Raw genomic sequence first — 24,593 nt, forward strand, 5'->3', positions numbered from 1 at the left:
GGCAATATTGAAAGGAACGTCCGTTAAGCAGGAATTAGGCAAGGTATTTTTGGGGGGCAGGTGGTGAGGGAGAGAAGGAGGGGGCTCCAGGACACAGCCTCCCAGGCAGGAGACGTATGTGCCCAGGTCAGCTCTGGACCCCCCCTGCCCCAGGGAGCTCAGCTTGGCTGGAGCTCGCGTGCAGCACAGGGAGGAGCCTGGAGAGAGGGCAGTGGCTGGTCCTGGAGGGCTGTGTACGCATGAGATGGGGTGATCTGAGAGGACAGAGCTGGGGGAGAGGAGTTCAGTTCTTGGTTAGGTGTAGATATCCGTCGGTGACAGAAGAGATCCTGGAGATCAGGAGGCAAAGCCAACCTGGAGATGCTTTGGGAAGCATCAGTTTATGGATAGTGACAGAGGCCGAGGAAGCAGAGGAGGCGGCCCTGGACTGAGTGAAGGAGAAGAAGCCACTGAGATGGGGCTGGAGAAATCCAGTTAAGGCTGATGGAGAAAGAAAACCCGGAAAAGGACTGAGAAGTAGCCAGAGGCAGAAGAAAAACCAGGAGAGGGTGGTGAAACAGGGGCCCCAGAGAGGTCACTTCCAGATGGCAGGGCCTGGCTCACAGGGCCACGGGCGACTCTGGGGAGAGTGGGCATTGTGACTGGGTGGCGGGGCGGGGGGGCGGGCAGGGCGGTTCCTCCTCTGGACAGGAGAGGGGAAGGCTATTGCAGGGATGTTTAGGGTCTGGGTGCAGGAGGGCAAGGGGATTTCTCGAATGCCGACCACCATCTTCTGGGGGTGAGAGACGAGATGGCTGGGTAAGAGATGGGAGGGGAATGGGAAGTTTTTTTTTTTTCTTTTTTTGGCTGCAGCCTGTGGCATATGGAGTTTCAGGGCCAGGGATCAGATCTGAGCCACAGTTGTGATCTATGTGGCAATGCCAGATCCTTGAGCTCACTATGCCAAGCCGGGGACTGAACCTGCGTCCTGGCGCTGCAGAGACACAGCCAATCCCGTGGTGCCACAGAGGGCGCTCTGGGAACAGAAAGTTTGAGATAGTGTCCATGAAGAAGGAAAAAGACTGACTTCAAGATGGTGGTGGGAATTTCTGTCGTGGCTCAGTGGGAACGAATCTGACTAGTATCCATGAGGATGCAGGTTAAATCCCTGGCCTCGCTCAGTGGGTTAAGGATCCAACATTGCGGTGAGCTATGGTGTAGGTCACAGAAGCAGTTCGGATCCTGCATTGCTGTGGCTGTGGCGTAGGCCAGCGACTACAGCTCTGATTCGACCCCTAGCCTGGGAACCTCCATGTGCCACAGGTGTGGCCCTAAAAAGACCAAAAAGTAAAAAATAAAAAAGATGGTGGGTGGATGGAGCACGTGCACCAGACCAGTTCATACTAAATCCAAATACACAGCAATAATAGGAAACAAATCAAAACTAAAATACAAACTCTTAGAGGAAAATCTCTAGGACAAATGAAAACACACCAGGAGCCACCTCAGTAAAGCAGGGACTGTAGCCCAACTGTTAACATCTAGGTTAAACGTAAAATCCATTCATCTGGCAGTTACCGCACACCTGCTCTGTGCCAGACACGGTTCCAGGCACTGGCATCTGCTGCAGAAGGTGGGTGTAAACTGAGGAAACGGGGGCACTAGGAAACTGCAGAGAGTCTGCAGGGCTCACCGGTGAGACTGTAAGTTTGCAGAGGCTCCGATCTGAACACTTTATGATTTTTCTTCAGCCACCTAAGTGTACGAGCAGAGGCAGCTTGACCTCAGTTTGGAGTTTTGCTGAATGGGGACCATGGAAAGGCCACAGGGGCAAGAGCTGTGATGATGTTGGAAAGAAAGCGAAGCAGTCAGCTCTTTCAGGGCTGCATTTGCACATCACACCTGTGCTCTGATCACCCACGTGCTCTAAGGAGACTCACAGGTCCACAGCCATCACGGAGGACTGAACTAACGCCCACCTCACAGGTTAAATAAAGCACCTGCTCAAACTTTTATGCGCATAGAGATCTTGTTAAAACGTAGGTGCCTATTCAATAGAGCTGGGTGGGGCCTGAGATGCCGCACTTCTAATCAGCTCCCTGATACAGAAGAGACTGCGCTTTGAGGAGTAAGGTTTTGAAAGGTTTTGCTCTACTTTGGGGGAGAGTTGTTTTGCATGAAGGGACAGCTTACCAGCGGGGAGTGGGAGCTGGCTGGCTGTTACATTTTCAGGAATTCTGCAAGGTACATCCCACCGATAGCTTGAAATTGGCTGGAATGGAAGTTTTTGTGCTATGGAAATGCCCCAATGCTATAAATCAGGGTTTTCCTGCCTCCCTTTGGAAAGCTGGGTGTTAAATATATGCCAGCACATCAGGCGCTAAATCTGTATAATAGCGAAGCGTAGATAGAATGGGCTTTGAGGTCAGAGGTCGGGAGAGCGTGTTCCATTGATACCCTGATGAAGAGGCCATCTGTCCCGGGAGCTACACCAAACAAGGAGCCTGCTGGAGGTGTTATAGGAACTGATCATCTCTGGTGCCTCGGAGCACCCAACAGAGGCACATGCTTGGTGTCACCCTATCCTATGAGCCACCTATGGGGTTATGGAGATAGAGGCGGACTGAGAAGCTGCCTTGAGCAAGGGGTGACTTGTGGGAAATGCTCACCCACATCACGTTGTATGTCCCTTTCTGTCTCCGGGCAGCAGGCTGAGTCCTGTGTGGCTACGCCAGGCGGCCCTTTCAAGGCCCTGGGCTGTGCTACCAGGCTGATACTTTATCTGGAGTTGCAAAATGTGAAAAGTGATTCTCAACAATGGCAGAGGGGGGGACAGGTTAGCTTCCATGTCGTCTGCTTTACTTACTGGCCTTAAAATTGAGACAGAGTTTGTGTGTGCGTGTATGTGTGTGTGTGTGTGTGTGTGTGTGTGTGTTTGCAATAGGTAGATAGGTTGATAGATTTAATATGGTCAAAGAAAACCAAATGAATCCCATTTGGGGACAGTTTGGGGAGAAAAATGAAATCCCTCTGCTCAAAAAAGGGCGTCTCCTATTTTCTGACTGGTGAGCCATGCAGTTTTAATTTCCTCTCTCTCTCTTTTTTTTTTTTAAGTTTCATGAACCTGCTTAAGGCCACAAAGACTCTCCTGAATCCCTCAGCTGTCTGGCAGATGCATTGCTGCCAACTTTGCTCGGGTTACGAATGGTCTGTGCCAGGCTGACGTTCCCCAGCCCTGTCTGAATGCACCTTATGATCTGTTTGCTGGACGATGTGGAGGTGCTGGGTGATGGGGAGGGCGGCTGGAGGGGAGGGTTGCCCCAGAGGGGCGGCTCTTGAGGAGTGAGCCTGGTGCCACCGGCCCTGGCTTGTGTGAGCCGGGGCTGGCCGGGGCCCCAGAGAGAGGCAGGGGAAAGCTGTGCTACCAGAGAGGTTCAGCAAAGGAAAAGCTTTCCCCTCTTCAGCCAGCTTCCAGGCAAAATGGGGTTAGAGCAATGGCAGACCTGCTCCTCGTCTCTGGATCCAGGAGAAAAACAGCATAGGGACCCGCCATCCATAAGTGGGAAGGCTTTATAGCAGGGGTGGACAGGTGGCAGGCCCTGTCTGAGTGTGGGTGTCGAGGACCTGGGACACGGCTTGCTGCAGCTTCCAAGGCCTACGTCTTCCTTTCCAGGGAAGAAGCAGGGGAGGAGGGGGACTGGTCCTCAGAGATGGCTGTCACCTATGGCCACATAAGGCACCTCTCCATCTCCGCCCAGCTCCTTCTCTGCCTCTCTTGCATCCAGGCATCTGCCAATTATCACACAAGCACTATGGGCAGGAGCGAAGCTAGTGCCACAGAGATAGAGATGCGGACAATATGTCCCCATCCTCTTAGTGGAGGGATGGAGGCGTGGAATGTGGTGGGGAAGAAGAGACGGAAACGCTTAACCCATAAACCCAAACAGTGAAAAGACCTGGCGGATCCTCAGGGACTTGGGACTGTGTGATAATGGCAGGCATTTCAAATTCTGCCAAAAAGGCTCTGACTCAGTCTTGCTGGTCCCAGTTCCTGCCCCAGGGTGGTGAGGTTCTCCCTGGCATCCCCCTCTCGAGGTGGGCATGCGGGGCGGGGATGGAGCAGCTTGTGGTAAAGAGCAGCAGTTTCTTTTTTTGTCTTTTTAGGGCTGTACCCACGGCATATGGAGGTGCCCAGCCTAGGGGTCAAATTGGAGCTACAGCTACCGGCCTGCACCACAGCCACAGCAACATCAGATTCAAGCCATGTCTGCGACCGACACTACAACTCATGGCAACGGTGGATCCTTAACTCACTGAGGGAGGCCAGGGATCGAACCTGCGTCCTCATGGATGGCAGTCAGATTCGTTTCATTGAGCTGCTACGGAAACTCCCAAGGGTAACAGTCTTGAGAGGAGTCAGGCAAGCAAGAGTGGGAAGGCCTGTAGCCAAGATCTGCTCCCCAGGCCGTACAAAGTTCCTGTTGGGCTCAGAACACTGAGAGGGGGCCTGTGGGGCTAGTCTTCCTCAGGCATAAAAGCCGGGCCAGAACTGTCACTAACCGCACAGGTGACTCGGACAGAAGGGGTGCTTTAGAGAAAAGGAGAGGCAGGCTGTACTGTCATTCTGTGGAGGTGGAAAGATTGTGGCCTTTCCTAACTGCATTTGTGTGTGTGCACACACAGGCATGCACGTGCACCTGCGTGCTTGGGGCAGGGTTCGCCGGTCGCCGGTCGTCTGAGACTGTCTCTGCCCCATGGATGTGAGGAGCCACTCCAGGCCCCAGTGGCTGGACCCTCTCAGAGTCAAAGGCAAAATGTAGCATAAGAAAAGCTGTCTGGGATGGGGGTTGCGGGTCACACGAACTCTGTGCTTCCTCTGTGCTCCCTCCCAGCCTGGCAGGGCCCCCTGATACTTGCCAAGCGACGAAGCCTGAAGCATGGCCGAAGAAGGTGCCATGCTGGCCTTAGCATTTGGTGCCCAAGGGCTGCTGACAACCTGAGGGGAGCCAAGGTTGTCTCCTCCCCTGGAGAAGGTGTCTTTTGGGGAGCCACGTACACAATACAATTGTGTAGCCACAGCATGTTTGTATGCATTATTCCATGTAGAAGGGGGTCCGCCCTCCCCCGGGGGGGCTCCCCTCTACACTAGGTTTCCCAGTACCGGAAGCTTCCAACATGATGGCTCTCAGAGGGTTAACTAAAGAAACGAATGGTTAAGACAAACACACACCCTCCTCTCCCTCCAGAGACGTTCTCCACCCACGGGCGCCAGTCCCGACCAAGCCAGATTACAAACGTGAGGCCGCCCTTACCTGTTGCGGATCCCACCACGTCCCGGCTCGGTGACTCGGCCATGGCATCGGCCAGCCGCTCCCGCAGGCCCTCCTCCGTGTGCTCCATGGAGGTCATGTGCCGCAGCCCGAAGCCCTCGGGCCAGCTCCCACACACCTCCAGCAGGGTCACGCTCCGGTCGAAGGTACCTGCAGTGCACAGGGCACGTCAGACGCTGAGTCCACCTTGCAGAGGGCAGGCTGTTTCCCTATGTCTGCCCCGCCCCGGGATGGAGCCAACACCGTGCAACACCCACGTGCAGAACATGACAGCTCACATGACCCGATCAGAGCATGGAGACCTCATGCTGTTGGGTTAATTTAATTAATTTTTTTTTTTTTGAATGGCTGCACCTGTGGCATATGAAGCTCCCAGGCTAGGGGTCGAATTGAATTGGAGTTGCAGCGGCTGGCCTATGCCACAGCCACTGCAATGCCAGATCTGAGCCTTGTCTTTGACCTACACCACAGCTTTGGGCAATGCAGGATCCTTAACCCACTGAGTAAGGCCAGGGATGACCCCACATCCTCATGGATCCTAGTCGGGCTCTGGACCTGCTGGCTGAGCCCACAGTGGGAACTCTAGGCTAGTGGGGTTTTGTTTTGTTTTGCTTTTTAGGGCCACACCCTCGGGCATGTGGAAGTTCCCAGGCTAGGGGTTAAATTGGAGCTGTAGCTGCCGACCGAAGCCACAGCCACAGCAACGTTGGATCTGAGCTGCGTCTGTGACCTACACCACAGCTTGCATCAACGCCAGATCCTTAACACACTGAGAGGGGCCTGGGATCGAACCCAAATTCTCAGGGTTCCTAGTCGGGTTTGTTAACCACTGAGACATGAAGGGAACTCCTGGGCTAGCGGTTTTTAAATTGTTTTCTGAGGACCTACAGGGACCGCTTCTGGAACTAGGTCAGGGGCAGGGACTTTCCTCCCCAGTTTCAAGCAAACCCCCTCCACTTGTCTCTGTTTGACACAATAGGGCTTTATCTAAAGATTTATTTTAAATAGGGGTTACATAGCTTAAATTAAAAAAAATTTTAAAAAAAGCTTTCTAAGCCACTATATCCTATAACCTATACCAAACATCCTCACTCTGCATGTGAAGCTCAGAAAAGTTAAGTCCTAAGATCCAACAGCCAGTTTGAGGCAGACTTGGTTCAACAACTCAGATCCCCTGAGGGCCCAGCCTAGAACTCACTCTGCTCCACCGCATCTAGTCTCCCAGCTGCCCCAGGAAAAGGGGCACCTCTGGGGAACCACCCTGGGGATGGCAGCAAGGGAGTGGATGGCATCTTGAGCCAAGATCCTTCCTGCTCCCCAACTCCAAAAGGTTCATGGCGCGCTGCTGAATGCCAAGATTAGATTTTACGTGCGAGATCACTTCAAAGGCTAAATTTAAATGATTCCACTTTATGATACAGCAAGTCTTCTGTGAAAGCTTAGTGCACCCACTCTCTCTTGGAAGGAGATTATAGTCATGCTCTGTTGCTTTAAGCACATACCATTTCCCCGGCGATTAGGTAACTGAATCCACTGCATTTATTGGGCTTGGTTCCTGCCAGCACCAGGAAGATGGGGAAAAAATGCAAATGCCAATGTTTCCCAAAGTTAAAAGTGCACCACCACACACTCTTTTTATCAGGCCTTGCTTCTCCTCTTTGATCAGCCGTCAGAAACTATCTCCCCTCGGCAGTCAGGACTGGGTAGCGTCAGCGCACACTCTCTGCCAATGACAGGTGGTAATAGAGAGGGTGCGAGCCCCTGCCCCGGCAGGCGGCCCTGCCTCTGATAATGGCCAAAGCATCGAGGTGATAACCATTCGTAAACACTCCGACAGCCGGTGACTCCATACATCAGCAAAGAGGGACAGATAATCCTGAGCTCTCCCGACCAGACAAAGGCCCTTGGGCAGCCCGCTAGGATTTCTATGTGTGGCCAGGGTCACTACTGGCTCCTGAATGTCATCAGCCAAGTTTGGCTTTGATTTATCTCTGGCCTAATTGTAGGGTGGATTCCTGGTGCTGGGGGAATGGGCAGCGCCTATGAGAAGAGGCCCACCTTGGGACTGGGCTGCTGGGCATCGCCTCATCAGGCAGGGCTCCGGGATGGGGAGCAGCCCTGGACCATCTTCTCTGTCCCTCAGACAGGCTCAGGGGGAAGGTTTGGGAAGCCAGGCACTGGACTGTGGGGGTGGGATGCTCGCGGTGCCAGCCCTCCAAGGGCCTGGGCTGTGCTAATCTTGCGCTGGAGCCCACACTCCGTCAGTATCAGCGACAAGTCAGAGGTGTCCGGTCCCCAAGGACACCCAGGGGCCGATGACATAAGCTAAGCTTTTGAGGCCACTGCCCACTCACTGAGTGATGCAAGCAAAGGCCTTCCATCTCGCTTTTCCATCTCTGAAGTGGGGCTAATAGCTCTTGGAGGGAGGGGATGAAGGTTCCTGGCAGGAGTCTGAGAGCTCCCCTAGCGCCGTCCCCCCACCTCAGTTGACAAGATCAAGAGCTACCGCACCGCTGTTCCTCTGAAGGGTCTGCCTGGGAAGTCTATGCTTGGTAATTTCCAGAAGAGGGGATTCACAACAAAGCATGGGCGCTCTTCTTCCCTGGGCGCTCGGGGCCAAAGCTCCCTTACGGATAGGGAGGTCCCAGGGCCCGGGGAAGGGAAGGGAGAGAGCTTTCCTTTTCTCATTTCACCAGAGCGTGGTGCGTAGAAAGGTGCTCGGTCAAGGTCAAGCTCAAGGTCTGTATGGACTATGTTTAGAGGTCCGGGCAGCATGGCTGAGAGCAGGGCCCAGAGGAAGCCAAATCAGGAAGAAAACAAAACAATCCAGCACGAGGTTAATGGCAATTAGGGTGCGGCTAAGAGGCCCGGCCCGTGACAGAGGGTGATGGGGCCAGAGGAGTATGTCATCCTTTAAGGGACAGAGTGACAGTACACAGGAGAAAAGGATCATGAGCTAGGGTTACAGTGGAGAATGGGAACAGAAATAGGGGTTCGAATGCATGTTAGCTGGGCAAGCTCTTTCCCTTTCTGAGCCTCTAATGCCTCATCTGCAAAAATGGAAAAACAACACACTCTTATGGGGTACTTCCGGGACCGCCGTAGATAAAGGTAAAAGCACCCGGCACACAGTGAGTGCCCCGCACCAGAGGAGTGTGCTCGTGCAGACGCTGATAATAAAAATATGTGGAGCTTTGTACCACTTGAAGCATCAGCATAACCACTGACGATCACAGGGATCCTGAGAGGCAGTACAGGTACGCCTCCGGTTTACAGGAGAGGAGCCGGACGCTCAGAGCGATGAAGTGGCACACTCAGAGTCGCTAAGTGACAGATCTGGAAGACAGGCATCTAAGTCTTTGCTGGGAGCTCATTCTCTCAGCTTCGTCTGCCAGTGGAGAAGTATAATAGGGAGAAATCACCTCTCTCTTTCCTAACTTGTTCTGAGGATGCCTGTCACCTTCAGCCATGGTCTTTGAAAAATCCTTCCCACTTGCAACCAGCCCAGGTTTCTTGGAGGATCACAGTCATGCCGATGAGTCATCCTGTCCATTGGACGGCACGGAGGAGAAAAGAAAAATTGAGAGAAGCTGTAATCGGTTCTCTCTGAGCTTGGACATCTCGAGGGAGTTGTGGCTAGGAGGCAGGGGTACAAAAAGTACCCAGCAGGAGTTCCCTCTGTGGCACAGAGGGTTAAGGACCTGACATTGTCTCTGCGGCAGGGAGGGTTCCATTCCCAGCCTGGCACAGTGGGTTCAGGAACTGGTGGTGCCGAAGCTGTGGCATAGGTTGCAGCTGTGGCTCAGATTTGATCTCTGGCCCAGGAATTTCCATATGCTATGGGTGTGGCAAAAAAAAAAAAAAAAGGTATCTAGCAAAGGAGCGTTTGATGGTTTCTGCTGTCCTGAGAGGTCACAGAGAGGATGCAACCACAGACGCTGGAAGGAGTCTCAGCAGAGGCTCAGCAATGCCCCCGTCCTGACTGCCCCTTCCAGCAAAGGAGCTCCCGGGGTCTTCTGGTCCCAGAGGGAGAAGAGGGCTGCAGGTGTGTGCGTGTCAGCAGGGGCTGGGGTGAGAGGCCAAGCCCTCGGAGAGTGAGGTTGCCTCTGGGCTCTTAGGCAACTGCATATCTTGTCAGCGTGGTCGGCACAAGCAATCATTTATCTGGCCAGTCCAGAGACACTCCATCAGATGGGCTGGCCTTTGAGCCCCATTACAGGGGGTGGGGAAGGGGGGGAGAAGGGTCGGTTTCAAAGGGGAGAAAACACTTAGCGCAGGCTGCTTGCAAAGCACAAAACGTAGGTACTTAGCAACAAAGCTCTTTTGCTGAAGCGGTGCTCTGCTGTTTACCAAGCCCTCTCACGTTTATTATTTCCGTTAACTCACACATTCATCAAATATTGATTAGTGTCCACGGTGATATGAGTCAAGCACCGTGCTGAGAGATGGTGATACAAAGTGAGCCCTGCCCCCCCAAAGCTCGTGGTCGTTCAGAAAACTCTGGGAAGCGGTGATTATCACCATTTTACAGATTTGCATTTTACCGAGACTGAGGGAAGTGAGGCCACTTAAGGCCACTGGTTCTAAGTCTTCCCAGGATGCTTCAAACCCCTTCCTTTAGGACGGCCTCCCACCCTGCTGTTCTCTGAGTATATTTTCTTTCTTTCTTTTCCTTTTTTCTTTTTTAGGCCCGCACCTGAAGCATATGGAAGTTCCCAGCCAAGGGGTCGAATTGGAGCTTCGGCTGCCAGCCTACACTACAGCCATAGCGACGTGGGATCCAAGTCTCTTTTGCGAACTTCGCCACAGCTCACGGCAACACCCGATCCTTAACCCACTGAGCGAGGCCAGGGTTCAAACCCACGTCCTCATGGATCCTAGTCGGACTCGTTTCCACTGAGCCACAATGGGAACGCCTGAGTATATTTTCTAAATTCAGTTCAAGTCTCATTTGCTTGGTGAAATTCTCTTATAATGATAATGGAAATTTGTCAGGAGGGTTCTTCCACAAAGTGCGATGGTAAACAAAGTTCTTTAGCTCTTGGGGTGAAGCTGATAAAAGTGATCAACCCAACCCCCAAAGGGGTGTTCTGCAACCATCCAATGCTATAGGCAATTTCGGGGTGTTGATGGAGGCCTCTGCAGCCCATCCTCGGATCCCAGGTCAGTGTGCTCCGTCCCCTGGTGTTCTTCCCACATGGCCTTAGATTATTTTGATGATCTGCTCTTCAACCTACTTCAGAAGCTGCTTGAGGGCATGGATTCCTCCATAACCATAAGTCTGTAATAAGCACCAGGCTTTGTGTGTTGCGCTCACTCAAAACATGTTTATGGGCAGATGATGACCCTCTGAAATATGTGACAGTCACTCGAGTCAGTACCCTTTGGGTGGGGGTACTGACATCTGGGGCCAGAACTGGGAGGAAGGAGATGGAGGCAGACAGAAAAAGGAGCTAAAATTAAATCCAAAGAAGGAGGAAGATTGTAAGTGAGCAGAAAACAGCGTCACAATATCACCCTACTGCCTTCTGAGCACTTATTTTTAAATATTCAGATATTTATTTATTTATTTAGTCTTTTTAGGGCCTCACCCACAGCACATGGAAGTTTCGAGGCTAGGGGTTGAATGGGAGCTGCAGCTGCTGGCCTACGCCACAGCCACAGCAACACCAGATCTGAGCTGCATCTGCCACCTACACCACAGCTCACGGCAAGGCGGGATCCTTAACCCACTGAGCAAGGCCAGGGATTGAACCCACATCCTCATGGATACTACTAGTCAGGTTCTTAGCCCGCTGAGCCACAATGGGAACTCTTTATTGATTGCTTGCCATGCCTGAGGCCTGTGGAAGTTCCTGGGCCAGGGACTGAACCTGTGCCACAGCAGCAACTGGAGTTGCTGCATGGGCAATGTTGGATCCACTGAGCCACCAGAAAATGCCATGTGCACCTATTTCCGAGTTGAGATTCTGGGAATCGTAAGAACCCAAACAAGCTGCATTGGCATGGCACGCTGCTCTCATACAGGTGAGCTTCCTGAATCCTCTTCCCAGCTTGGCATCCTGCGTTACACTCTCTCCCCAGAGGAGAAATGGGTCAGGTTCTTGGGTTTCACAAACCCATTAAAGGCATGGTGGTGACAGCTGGTGAGCCGGCAAGCTCCCAGGGAGGGTAAGGGCACGCGTGCTTGATCTTTTGTGCACCATGGTTGAGGAGCAGGGAAGCCCAGGGGGTGGAGGCAGCATGGGGGAGGTGGAATGTTCCTTTGAGCTGATCTAATCACACCCGTGTTATTTAGGAGACTGCGGCTCAGCCTCCACTTTGCATCCATTAGGTTCAGCTCACAGTTTGGACTTGGATGAGAGCCTGTTGATCAGATTTCCAGCCACCTGGGAGGCCAGGTACCAAGAGCAACACTTCATGGGACCTAATCAAACTTACAACTTTTGCACAGCAAAGGAAACCATTAAAAAAAAAGAAAGCAAAGAGAAGACAGCCTGTGGAACGGGAGAAAATCATTGCAAATGATGCAACTGACAAGGGTTTAATCTCCAAAATATACAAACAATTCATATAACTCAACAATAATAAGAAAACAAACAACCCAACTGCAAAGTAGGCAGAAGACTTAATAGCTATTTCTCCAAAGAAGATATATGGATAGCCAGCAGGCACACGAAAAGATGTTCAACATCGCTCATTATTAGAAAAATGCAAATCAAAACTACAATGAAGTACCACATCATACCAGTCAGAATGGCCATCATTAATAAGTGTACAAATAACAAACACCAGAGAGGGTGCGGAGAAAAGAGAACCCTTCTATACTGCTGGTGGGAATGTGAGTTGGTACAATCACTATGGAAAACAGTATGGAGGTTCCTCAGAAAACTAAAAACAGACGTATCATATGATCCAGCAAACCCACTCCTGGGCATCTATCTGGAGAAAACCATGACTTGAAAAGACACACGTTCATTGTGCCCAATGTTCATTGCAGCACTATCCACAATAGCCAAGACATGGAAGCCAGCTAAATGTCCATCAACAGAGGAGTTGATGACGAAGATGGGGTACATACATACAGTGGACTATTACTCAGCCATACAAAGAATGAAATAATGGCTTTTTCAGCAACATGGATGGACCTAGAAATTATCGTGCTAAGTGAAGTTAGTCAGACATTGAGACACAAACATCATATGCTATCACTTATATGTGGAGCCTAAAAAAGGGATACAAATGAACTTATTTGCAGAACAGAAACAGACTCACAGACTTTGAAAAAGTTACGGACTTTGAAGAGTTACCAAAGGCGACAGATTTGGGGGGAGGGATGGACAAGTTCTAAAATAAGGTTGTGATGATGGTTTTAAAACCATAGATACAATACAATGCATAGAATTAAAAATTTTAAAAAGAAAACTAAAAATAAACACCCAGCAATCCCACTCTTGGATATATATCTGGACAAAACTATAATCCAAAAAGACACATCCACTGCTATGTTCGTAGCAGCATCTACAGACATGGAGTAAACCTAAATGTCCATTGACAGATGAGTGGATTAAGAAGATGGGGCACAGATATACAGTGGAATACTATTCAGCCATAAAAAGAATTAAATAATCTGTTCACAGCAACTGGATGCACCTAGAGATGATCACACCAAGTGAAGTAAGTCAGGAAGCGAAGGACAAATACCGTATTATAACATAAATGTGGAATGTAAAATAGGGCACAAAGGAGTCTATCTACAAAACAGAAATAAGACTCACAGACACAGAGAACAAACCTGTGGTTGCCGAGGGGGAGGGAGTGGGAGGGACTGGGAGTCTGGAGTTGGCAGATGCAAACTATTACATTTCGATTGGATAGACAATTTAAGATCCTACCGTACAGCACAGAGAACTATTCCCAATCTCCTGGGGACAGACTGTGTTGGAAAATAATATAAAAAAAGAATGTACAGCAGGAATTGGCCCAACATTGTAAATCAGCTATCCTTTAATGAAAACAAACAGTGCTCTTCAAGACACAGGCCTTCCTGGGTGAGAGCTTGGGAGGAGAATGACGTCCGTGATAACTGAGGACTGATCCCCGGTGTGATGAGAGCAGCCACTGGAGTCCCTCCGCCTGCTCTGCAGACTAAGCGTGACACTGGCGCTGCGGGGAGAGCGCTTTTCTCTTCAATCCTTTAGGGCAGTTCCCAAGACAACTGTGACCCATATCCACAGACAGAGCACAGAGCAAAGGGGCAGAGCCCTGGCAATCTTTAAGGACCCAGACGACCTAGTGCTCACCGCGCTGGTGACCCTGTACCATGTTCGTCTCATAGTCATCCATTTGGCTGTGAGGTTTAGATTTGGGGGTTAGGTCCTTTTTAAAGGATCTAGGAAGTTCCCATTGTGGCTCAGTGGTAACGCGCCTGACTAGAATCCATGAGAAGGTGGGTTTGATCCCTGACCTTGCTCAGTGTGTTAAGGATCCAGTGTTGCTATGAGCTGTGGTGGAGGCTGCAGTCACAGCTTGGATCCCATCTTGCTGTGGTGCAGGCCGGCAGCTGTAGCTCTGATTAGACTCCTAGCCTGGGAACTTCCACATGCCCCAAGAGTGGCCCTAAAAAGGCAAAAAAAAAAAAAAAAAAGCAGGGGGTGGGGGTGGGAAACTACTACTCCAGTTCAGAAGTAAACATAATAAGAGAAGTACAAGATACCAACAAAGTAGAGAAACACCTTAGCTGATGCTGGCAAGCCAGGAGATGCTGGTGAGACAGATGTGGTGATATCACAGGCCCTCGTGGTTCATCAGAAGTGCACGAACAGACTGCCACGTGTGGCCAAGGTGTCAAGGGTGCCCGGGCCAGAGGAGGGGAATCCAACAGTCATGGAGACCCTACAAATTTCTTTGCAATTTAAAATAGAGCCCACATTCTGCCAAGTACTTTCACAAGTTGCAATCTGTGATTACAACTCATACTCTGAAGCTTAGGATATCGATAACAAATCTCAGTGATAACTGGAATTCTCCCATTAACGTTTCTGGATGCCTGAGGTCTTCCATCCCCCCCGTACCACACAGAGAATAAGTGAATGACTCTCATTTAAGGGGTTGCCGAGTAGTTCCAATGTAATTGACGATAATCCACTGACAGAGAGATGGTGAAGTGATATCTTAGGTTCCCAGGGTGAAGCGAACCACATTGCATTTTCTAAGAACCAGTGACATCCTCAAGCAGCAACACTCGTGTCTTGGCTGGAAGAGGCCAGGAAGGATTTTCCTACAGAAAATTTGGTGAGAACGTGACGCGGCTGACACCTTGATTTTGAACTTGTGGCCTCCAGAAATAGGAGCGAATAAGTTTCTGTTGTTTTGAGTCACCCAATTTGTGGCCATTTGTCACGGCAGCCCCAGGAAAATAATAGACCTATAAAATAGGGAAATGATTATTTGCCTCCTGGGGCGCTCATGAGCATCTGCTGAGACAGTACGGGAACCCGCGTGCGGGGCCACACCGACATAGAGGGCTATCCTGGGGCCCCATGAGCAGCTCTCCTTAGGGGCCGTGGGAGTCTGTGAAAGGCTTAGAAGGTGAGTGGAGACATGTCTGGACCAGAAAACAAGCAGCTTGAGGAGTTCCCGTCGTGGCTCAGTGGTTAACGAATCCAACTAGGAACCATGAGGTTGCAGGTTTGATCCCTGGCCTTGCTCAGAGGGTTAAGGATCTGGTGTTGCCGTGAGCTGTGGTGTAGGTTGCAGACATGGCTCGGATCCCAAGTTGCTGTGGCTCTGGCGTAGGCCGGCAGCTACAGCTCTGGTTAGACCCCTGGCATGGAAACCTCCATATGCAGCGGAAGCGGCCCCCAGGAGAATACAGGGTGGCACAGAGGTACATCGACTCCCAGTCTGGGTAACTCCATCATGAAAGCTGAGTGGTTCTGTGTCATTACACAGCAAGAGCCTTTGATATGGAGTCACGGCATCTAAGTGGGCAGGTGCTCCCCCACTTCTCTGAGGATCCTGCAGGGGGCACAGGAGAGCAGGGGAGGTGGCCTCTTAGCTAGAGGTCAGGTCCCTCACATCCCTGGTCTCCTCACATCTGAGGGTGGGCAGAAGGTATTTCTGTTCCCTAAATTCTATTTTTTTTTTTTCCTTTTTAAGGCCACACCTGTGGCATATGGAAGTTCCTGGGCTAGGGGTCAAATCTGAGCTGCAGCTGCCAGCCTACACCATGGCCACTGCAAAACCAGATCTGAGCCTGCAGCGGTGCCAGATCCTTAACCCACTGAGTGAGGCCAGAGATCAAACCTGCTTTCTCATGGACACTATGTTGGGTTCTTAACCCAATGAACCACAATGGGAACTCCTCCAAATTCTTCAATGAATAAACAGAATCATACTCAACATGGGTAAGGATGAAATGAGATCAATTGGTATAAATTATCTAATTTGGCAATAGGTCTAAAGAGCTTTTTACAAACATGCCCAACTACTGACCTAGGAATCACTTCCAGAAACTTAACCCAAGCATATAACCTAAGATGCCAACGACGTTTGTGCGTAAGGATGCTCACTGATACTCTAATGCAGCCTTATATTAAGGTATTTGTAAAGTGTATTATACTTCATTGTGGCAGTGGAACATTAGGCAGTCATGAAAAATCATGTTTGGGAGTTCCTGTCGTGGCGCAGCAGAAACGAATCCGACTAGGAACCACGAGGTTGCAAGTTCGATCGGTGGCCTTGCTCAGTGGGTTACGGATCCGGTGTTGCTGTGAACTGTGGTGTAGGTCACAGACAAGACTCAGATCTGGCGTTGCTGTGGCTCTGGCATAGGCCGGCAGCAACAGCTCTGATTAGAGCCCTAGCCTGGGAACCTCCATATGCCATGGGTGTGGCCTTAAAAAAGAGACAAAAGACAAAAAAAAAAAAAAAAGAAAAGAAAAGAAAAGAAAAATCATGTTTAAAATAGGAGAAGTACTTATGCTGTGAGCCACAAGGGAAGTCAGTAAAACAGGAGTAGGTCTTTAAGAGATGATGCTAAATTATTTGGGATTAACAGATACACACTACTACATAGAAAACAAACAGCAAGGACCTACTGTATAGCATAGGGAACTATACTCAATATCTTAATCTACAATGGAAAAGAATCTGAAAAAGAATATATACATACACACATGTGTTTATATGTATATAAAACAGAATCACAATGCTGGACACCTGAAACATTGTAAATCAACTAAACTTCAATTTTATTTATTTATTTGTTGCCTGCACCCACAGCATATGGAAGCTCCCAGGTCAGGGATCAATTCCAAGCTGCAGCTATGATCTATGTCATGGCGGCAGCAACATGGATGGTTCATCCACGGCACTGGGCTTGGGATCAAACCCGAGCCTCAGCAGCAACCCAAGTCTCTGCAGAGATAACACCAGACCCTTAACCCAGTGTGCCACAGCGGGATCTCCCAACTATACTTCAGTTTTATTTGATTTCATTATTTTACTTGTTACATCTTATTGGAGTACAGTTGATTTACAAGGCTGTATTAGCTTCAGGTTTACAGCAAAGTGAGTCGGTTATACATATGCATATATCCGTTCTTACATTTCAACTTTAAAACAAAGTAAAACAAAACTGTGTAGTTAGTATTACCGAACAATGTAAAGCAAGCATAAAAAAAAACACCCATTTTAAATGATTCATGACAAAATGTTATTAACCGTGGTTGCCTCTGGACAGTTGGGTTATACGGAGCTCTTCCGTTACTTTGAACCTCTCTCTTTCTTTTAACTTCTGTAATCAGCATAAAACAAACCAACAAATACAAAGAAAATGCTGAGAAAGAAGAAAGGGCTTGTGGCAGAAGCATTCACGCCGGGACCTGGAAGCGTGGAGACTGAGAAGCACGGGAGGGGAAGCCTGGCTTTGCTGAGTTGGTTCCCTCATCAACTTGACTTGTGCTTGACTCAGCCAGGGCAGGTGAGCCTGCAGCCGGATGGCCCGTGTTTGACTTTTCTCCCAGTGGCTCTGGCTGGCTGCACGCAATGGTGACCCACCCCTGTGTACATCTGGCATATTTCTTTTTAATCCATATCAGGAATGTGCTCCAACTCGTGGGTGGAAAACAGCAGAAACAATTCCACCCCTGTACAAATTTCATACATCAGATCAGAAAGGGCCAGAAGAGCAACTCCGGAAGGAGTCGATTTTTAAATCGAGTCCCTTTCCCTGTCACCTTTGTCCTCACCCTGCCCCACCCCCACACTCCCACCATCCTTTGGAGAAACAGGACGTAGTTGCCTAGGAGACACCCTCTCATGACTGTCAAGGAAGGTCTGAGCCCCTCACATCATCAGGTCACTGAGTAGGACCCTGCTTTTTGCCTGGGAAGCCAGGAAATCAGTCATCACTGCAGGTCGCAAGACGGAGAATTGCCACTGGCTTTCCACTCAGACCAGACCTAGATCTGCCTCAAACAGGGGAGCTTTCCAAGTTGGGCTGACACTGGCACGTCCCAGACTGGATCCCAGAGACCTTTTCCTTCTCTGCTTTAAACGGGGCACAATCAAGATGTTCCCCCACCCACACCCCACACCCCTGCCAAGTGGGAAGACGAGAATCATTCTGCAGCGAGACTGCAAGGAAACCACTTGCTTCAGGATGCTTTGCCCACTTCCAACGGTGCAGAGAAAATTTGGTGGAGACCCAGGATTCCTGGGGCGAAGACCAGAATACACCACAAGACAAATGGCCTCCTCAGAAACCCAACGGCTCCACAAATGGAAAAACTTCATGGAATTGTCACTCTCAAGACAAGTAAGCACGCAGACCAGGTTTTCTAGGATGGTCCCGATTCCAGATAATTACTTCTGTGATCAGATCAGATGCCAGGAAAGGCAGGAGAACTAACATTTGTCAAGTGTCTATTTTGCACCAGGCATAGTCGCTTCACATGCATTACCCCATTGAAACCGCCCTAACAGGTTTAAGAGGTTGGTGCTAATATTCCCATTTTGCAGATCAAGAAATGGAGGCAGAGAGAAGTTAAAGTTTTTCTCAAGATGAGAATATCAAGGACAGGGTCAGGATTCTGATCTTAGGCTCATCTGCCTCCAAAGCTTATACTTTCCCCCTGAAAATCCAGGCTGAATTTTCCTGGGCATATATCCAGACAAAACTTTCATTCAAAAAGATACATGCATCCCTATGATACTGTACCACTTCCCAAGAGCCAAGACATGGAAATAACCTAAATCCATCGACAGATGAATGGATTAAGAAAACGTGGCATATATACACAATGGAATACTACTCAGCCATAAAAAGAATGAAATAAGTCAGGAAGAGCAAGACAAATACCATATGATATCACTTACATGTGGACTCTAAAATATGGCACAGATGAACCTATCTGCAGAACAGAAACAGACTCACAGCCATGGAGAGCAGATTTGTGGTTGCCAAGCAGGAGGGGGAGGGAGTGGGATGGACTGGGAGTTTGGGGTTGATAGATGCAAACTATTACATTTAGAATGGATAAGCAATGAGGTCCTGCTATATAGACAGGGAACTATATCCAATCACTCAAGATGGAACACGACAGAAGATAATGTGAGAAAGAGAATGTATATATATGTATAAGTGGATCACTTCACTGTACAGTAGAAATTGACAGAACATTGTAAGTCAACTATAATAACAATAGTTTTTTTTGTTTGTTTTTTTGTTTTTTAACAAAGACGACAATATTAGGGGCATGGTCAGGATTCTGATTTTAGGTTCATCTGCCTCCAAAGCCTGTACTGTCCCCCTGAAAATCCAGGCTAAACTTTCATTTTGAAAATATAGCTGCAGGACCTGTAAGGGTTTTTTTTTTTTTTTTCTTTTTAGGGCCACACCCACAGAACATGGAGGTTCCCAGACTAGGAGTTGAATCAGAGCTACAGCTGCGGGCCAACACCACAGCCACAGCAACATCAGATCCGAGCCCGCAACCTCATGGTTCCTAGTCGGATTCGTTTCTGCTGCCCCACGATGGGAACTCCTTTTTAAAAATTTTTTACTTTTTGGAGTTCCCGTCGTGGTGCAGAGGAAACAAATCCGACTAGGAACCATGAGGTTGTGGGTTCGATCCCTGGCTTCACTCAGTGGGTTAAGGATCCAGCATTGCCATGAGCTGTGGTGTAGGTCGCAGACATGGCTCGGATCCAGCATTGCTGTGGCTCTGGTGTAGGCCAGCGGCACCAGCTCCGATTACACCCCTAGCCGGGGAACTTCCATATGCTGTGGGCGCGGCCGTGAAAAGACAAAAAGTAAAATAAAATAAAATAAAATAAAATAAAATATAAATAAAAATTAAAATTAAAAAAATTTTTTTCTTTCAGTAAGGGCGTTTTCTGCTCAGATTTCCTGTTCCAGAATTTTAAAGCAGTTTTTGCCAATGAGCTGTAGCTGTTGTAGGGGGAACCACCCAACGAAAATCCTGCGTTTGTCTTAAAAGAGTTTACAGTGCTCCACAAAGGAGCCAAATTTGAGGCGCTCCACTGAGGAGAACTCTGAAGTCTGAAACCTGGGGCTAAGACGTCCTCTGTTTTTATTAATCAAAGAAGATGTTTCAAATCCATCAGATTTATCACGACGGGATTTCAGATGTGAAACCCAAGATACACCCAGACAAGCACGGCTTGTCCTGTTGGGTTATGTTCGGTCCTTCCTGGGGACCTGCATTTCCTCAGAGGAGACCTCTCTGCTTCCCCGGCTGGCTGAGGTGAATGGAGGCCCAGCTTGGCAGGCCTGGGCCCCGCTGGTCTCAGGCGTTTTCGAAGGCCAGAGGGGGATGGCTGGGCAAAGTGGGTCCTGGTACCATTTGCTCTGAGCCCCCAGGCCAGTGGCTGTGGGGAAAGGAAGGGAGACTCACCCTATCCTGGACGTGCTAGGGGGTCCCGGAGGTGACTGGTTTGACACCCTGCCTCTTTTCGGTTTAGTTATTCTAGTCGTCCACCACCTCTGTGGTCTTGAAAAGGGTGCTCCTGGCTTGGGCCACAGGCATTGCCATCTGTCATGGGTGGTCAGCCTTCTACCAGTTCCTGCCAGCAAAACCCATCCGATCTCGGAGTTCCCTAGTGGCTCAGTGGGTTAAGGATTCAGCGTTGTCACTGTTGTGGCTTGGGTTTGATCCCTGATCCTGGAACTTCCGCATGTGGCAGCCAAAAAACAACAATAATAAAAAAACAAACAAAAACACCCACCAGGGGAATCCTGAACTGGATTTTCTGCCACAGGCATTTTGGGATGAAGATCTGGGCCTGACCTGTGTTCTGATATGAAGTCTAATATATAAGAGGATTTCTACTTTCTAGGCCCTTCCAGCGAAGCTGTTCAGTAAAGACTTGGCCTCAGGGCCTGAGAAGCAGGTGCTGTTGGGACAACACGGGACACCCCACTGGAGCTGGGCTGGCTGGGCATGGCTTCTATCAGGCGTGGAGGTTGGAGGCGGCTAGAGGACAATGCCCAGGGGGGAAAGGGGTGTCTGAGAACAAAGAGGAGGGCAGGACGGTCCTTGCATGGGGGCAGGGAGTCGGTGCCTCATGAAGAATAATACCTCACATAATTTCACAGAATTACTGCTTATTTTCCCGTGATGATTTCATTTACATTCTAGGATCACAGCAATTTCTTTTCTTTTCTTTTTGCTTTTTAGGGCCACACCTTCAGCATATGGAGGTTCCCAGGCTAGGGGTCAAATCAGAGCTACAGCTGCCAGCCACAGCAACGCAGGATCCAAGCCACGTATGCAACTTACACCACAGCTCACAGCCATGCCAGATCCTTAATCCACAGAGTGAGACCAGGGATGGAACCTGCAACCTCATGGTTCCTAGTCAGATTCATTTCCACTGCACCACAGGGGAACTCCAGATCACAGCAATTTCTACCATGGGCAGGACAGACCCAGTCGACTCCATTTTATAGATGAGGATACGGAGGGTCAGAGGGAACCTTGGACTTGCCTCAGTCACCTTAGTCTCTTGGTTCGCAGGGTAGCTGTGGCACCATCCATGAAAGTCCTTAGTGAATAAACCAACATGCCACAGCTGCCTGTGGTGGGCGCAGAAGTGGGACCAACGCCTGGACAGGTGATCTTTTGGAAAGCGTGGCTAGTGCTTTGCTCAGGCCCCTTGTCCTACAGGGACGTCCCTGACTTCTGGCCTCATTTCCTGGCCTGGGAGCCCATGGGCTGGGGGCGGGGCTCAGCTCGGTATCACTTGAATTTATCGCACAAGGTGTGTTCAGCACCTGAACCAGTGGGGGTGCCCGGGGAACGGTCATTTCCTGCCTTGACATGTCCAAGCATTTGTTTGGCCGGGGCTGGTGACACTGACTCAGCAGCTCAGGCACGGAACTCCAGGAGGATGGAGGGAGAAGGGGAGACGCCCCTGCGGGAACACACAGGGGGAAGCAATGAGGCGTGGAAATCTGCAGAATGACAATAATCCCTTACACTCACGCCGATGTTCCCTTTACAAGGTGCTTTCGCAGGCCATTCCCCCCTGAATCCTCACGACACCCTGAAGCGCGAGGCAAAGCAGCTATTATGAGTCCCCATTTCATAGCTGAGACTGTGAGTTCGGGGAGTCAAGTGGGGGCAGGGCAGAGGTGTAGGAACCCCATCCTGCGCTACTCCCAGTGCGGGCCACGAGCCAGCAAGGACATTGAGGCCTTAGAGGGGGTGGGTCCTGGCCCCCAACAGGAGCAGGAGCAGAAGCAGACAGGACTAGGTCTTGCAAGTCAGTCCTGGGTCTATTATCTCCGGGCACTCAGCTGCCCTCTCTCTCCCTTGCCACTGTCCCCCCACCACCCCTGCCTCCACAGTTCAACCCTCAGCCTTTCCCCTCAGCTCCACCTTGTGTTAAGTGTTAACACAAATCTAAGGCCTGGGGTTAACTCTCTATTAAAGCAAACAGAGAAATTCATACCTTGTGCTCAGTCTAGGGGCGGAGTAGTTTTGTGTGTGTGTGTGTGTGTGTGTGTGTGTGTGTGTGTGTGTGTGTGTGGGTTGGGCGGTGTGATGCTTGGGTTGTGTGTGTGTATTGGGCATGGGGTGTCTGCCCTTTCCCCTCTGGCCTTCCTGCCTATAGGAGAAGGCTGGGGAATGCTTGCTTATCTATGAAGGAGACTCTGCTTAGGCCTTGTAAAATACCCACTTGAGCAGTAAGTGTGAAAATGCCCCCGAAACCGTGTCAATCTGGTTATGATTTCCCCTGCGTGCATGGGTCTCACTGTGTGCCAAGTTTGGCGCCTGTGGGTAAAGTGAGTCGTATGCCTTGGCTGGAGCTTGGGGCCACGATCCCCCCTCCTTTTCCTCCACTTCTAGTCCACAGGGGCCAATCAGGATGTTATTCATTTCCCTAGTTGAGAAGCCAGTTCAAAAAGGCCAGGAGAGCCTCCTCTACCCGTTCCCCGGGTGAGCAAGACCCAGCCCTCCCCGGAGGAGGAAGCGACATATTTTGTTCCTGCTACACTCACGCAAGGAGGTTTATAGAGTCAGCCCAGGAGGAGTGTGTTTGTTGAAACCTAGCTTTTTATCTTTGGACCTGGGGGACTCAGTGAATCAGAGGAAGAGCAGAGTCATCCATAGGGGAGAGAGAGAGAAAAAAAAAAGTCAAGGCGCCAAGAAGCCCTTAGGAGGGGCCTGGAGACCTTGTGTTACCATCTCAGACCGGCACGGCCCTGTCATCTAAGCCTGAGTTAGAGCCAACAGCTGAATGAAAGAATTAATTTCTCACTGTGCTTCATTTGAGATTTAGAAATGCCTTTAGGGAGGAAAAGTTACTAGAAGAGCTTTCTCATACGCCTCAGACTATTTCAACAAAAGTAGGAGTTTCCCCTGTGGCTCAGCAGGTTACAAAGCTGACTAGTATCCATGGGGATGTGGGTTCAATCCCTGGCCTCGCTCAGTGGGTTAAGGATCCAGCCTTGCCGTGAGCTATGGTGCAGGTCACAGACGCCGCTTGGATCCTGCGTGGCTGTGGCTGTGGTGCAGCTCTGATTCAACCCCTAGCCTGGGAACGTCCATATATCGTGGGTGTGGCCCCCCCCAAAAAAAAACTAAATTAAAAATTTAAAAAGTAAATAAAAATCAAGCCATCTTTCTTACAGAAATGCCTCCCGAACAGCTCAACGAACGTGTAAACTCACCAAACCTTCCTGAGCTCCATAATCTTTCATGTAGGAGGTGACCCTCCTGATCCAGGATGGTACCCCCCTGCCTGGGCGAACCAACCCTGCCTCCCAACTGGATGTCTACCTTCAAGGCCCAACTGTTGCGTGTACCCCTTGAATCTAGCTGCAGTCTCTTCTCTTCAGGTAGCACCTTATATCTTAAACCATCATGCAGTGGGGGTGGGGGACGGATGCTCTGGATGGACAAGGTGGTTCTCAGGTCACAGCTCTGCTGGTACAGACACCTGATTCAGAGGAGGAAACTGAGGGCCTGCTCTGGCTCGGCTCCATTCTAGCCAGTCACTCAACCTCCTGGCACCTCAGTTTTCTCTACTGGAAAGAGGAATAATAGTGCTAGTTACTCTGGCTAGTTATTCATACTTCTCCAAGTTATGCAAAGATTCAAATGACAAGGTAGGCGATAGAACCTTCAAGACGATAACGTGTCATCTGCAGGCAAAGTACTAATTTTACCCTTAGAAGCCAGATGGCCTTAGGCTGTTGCCTTCACCACTTCCCTCCAGACCCTTTGAGACGTCAGGATGATGTCTAAGCTGTGTGGCTTCTCGTGCTGTGGGAAGATCCACATAGCTCAGTGCGCTGCTCATTGCTAAACCAGGAATGTGAGAGTCACCAGTAACATCTTTGCTGTAGCTCTTTCATGTTGCACAAGATCCTGCACCACTGCCCTCCGGGATCAAACGGGCTCCCCCTGAAGTTTTTCTGATGTCCCCAAGATACTCAAGGGCCTACAGCACAGATCTTGCCACATAATAGGTGCCCAGTAAACGTTTACTGAATGACTGGATGAAAGAACAAGGCTTGATTATCTTTTGATCTGAAGTATGTAGGTATCATGGGTCTGAAAGGGAGCTCTTAAAGGCATTTCTCAGCCACTATCCTGCCTCCAGGCAGCACCATCCTTCAATCTTTCATTTTAAAATAACTCTGAGAAGGAGAGATCCTCATGCTCCTTAGAGGGGCACTCCTGAGGTCTCTACTCAGCAAGTACCTTCGGCCTGCAATATTCAAATAAGTATAATTAAGGGAGTTCC

The 24,593-nt window shown here is 49.9% G+C and overlaps 1 protein-coding gene across 10 annotated transcripts in view; it reads right to left on the reverse strand.

Moving 5' to 3' along the window:
* The window catches only part of BCAS3 (BCAS3 microtubule associated cell migration factor), a 580,473-nt gene that overhangs the window by 20,215 nt on the left and 535,665 nt on the right, over positions 1-24,593 (reverse strand). For all 10 annotated transcript variants that reach the window (XM_047759073.1, XM_047759067.1, XM_047759070.1 and 7 more), the window contains one exon: positions 5,292-5,459. In XM_047759073.1, coding sequence (XP_047615029.1) covers positions 5,292-5,459 — 168 coding nt within the window. The remainder of the gene's footprint in view (positions 1-5,291; positions 5,460-24,593) is intronic.

Source organism: Phacochoerus africanus, chromosome 14 (assembly GCF_016906955.1).
Source record: "Phacochoerus africanus isolate WHEZ1 chromosome 14, ROS_Pafr_v1, whole genome shotgun sequence".
Lineage (NCBI taxonomy): Eukaryota > Metazoa > Chordata > Mammalia > Artiodactyla > Suidae > Phacochoerus > Phacochoerus africanus.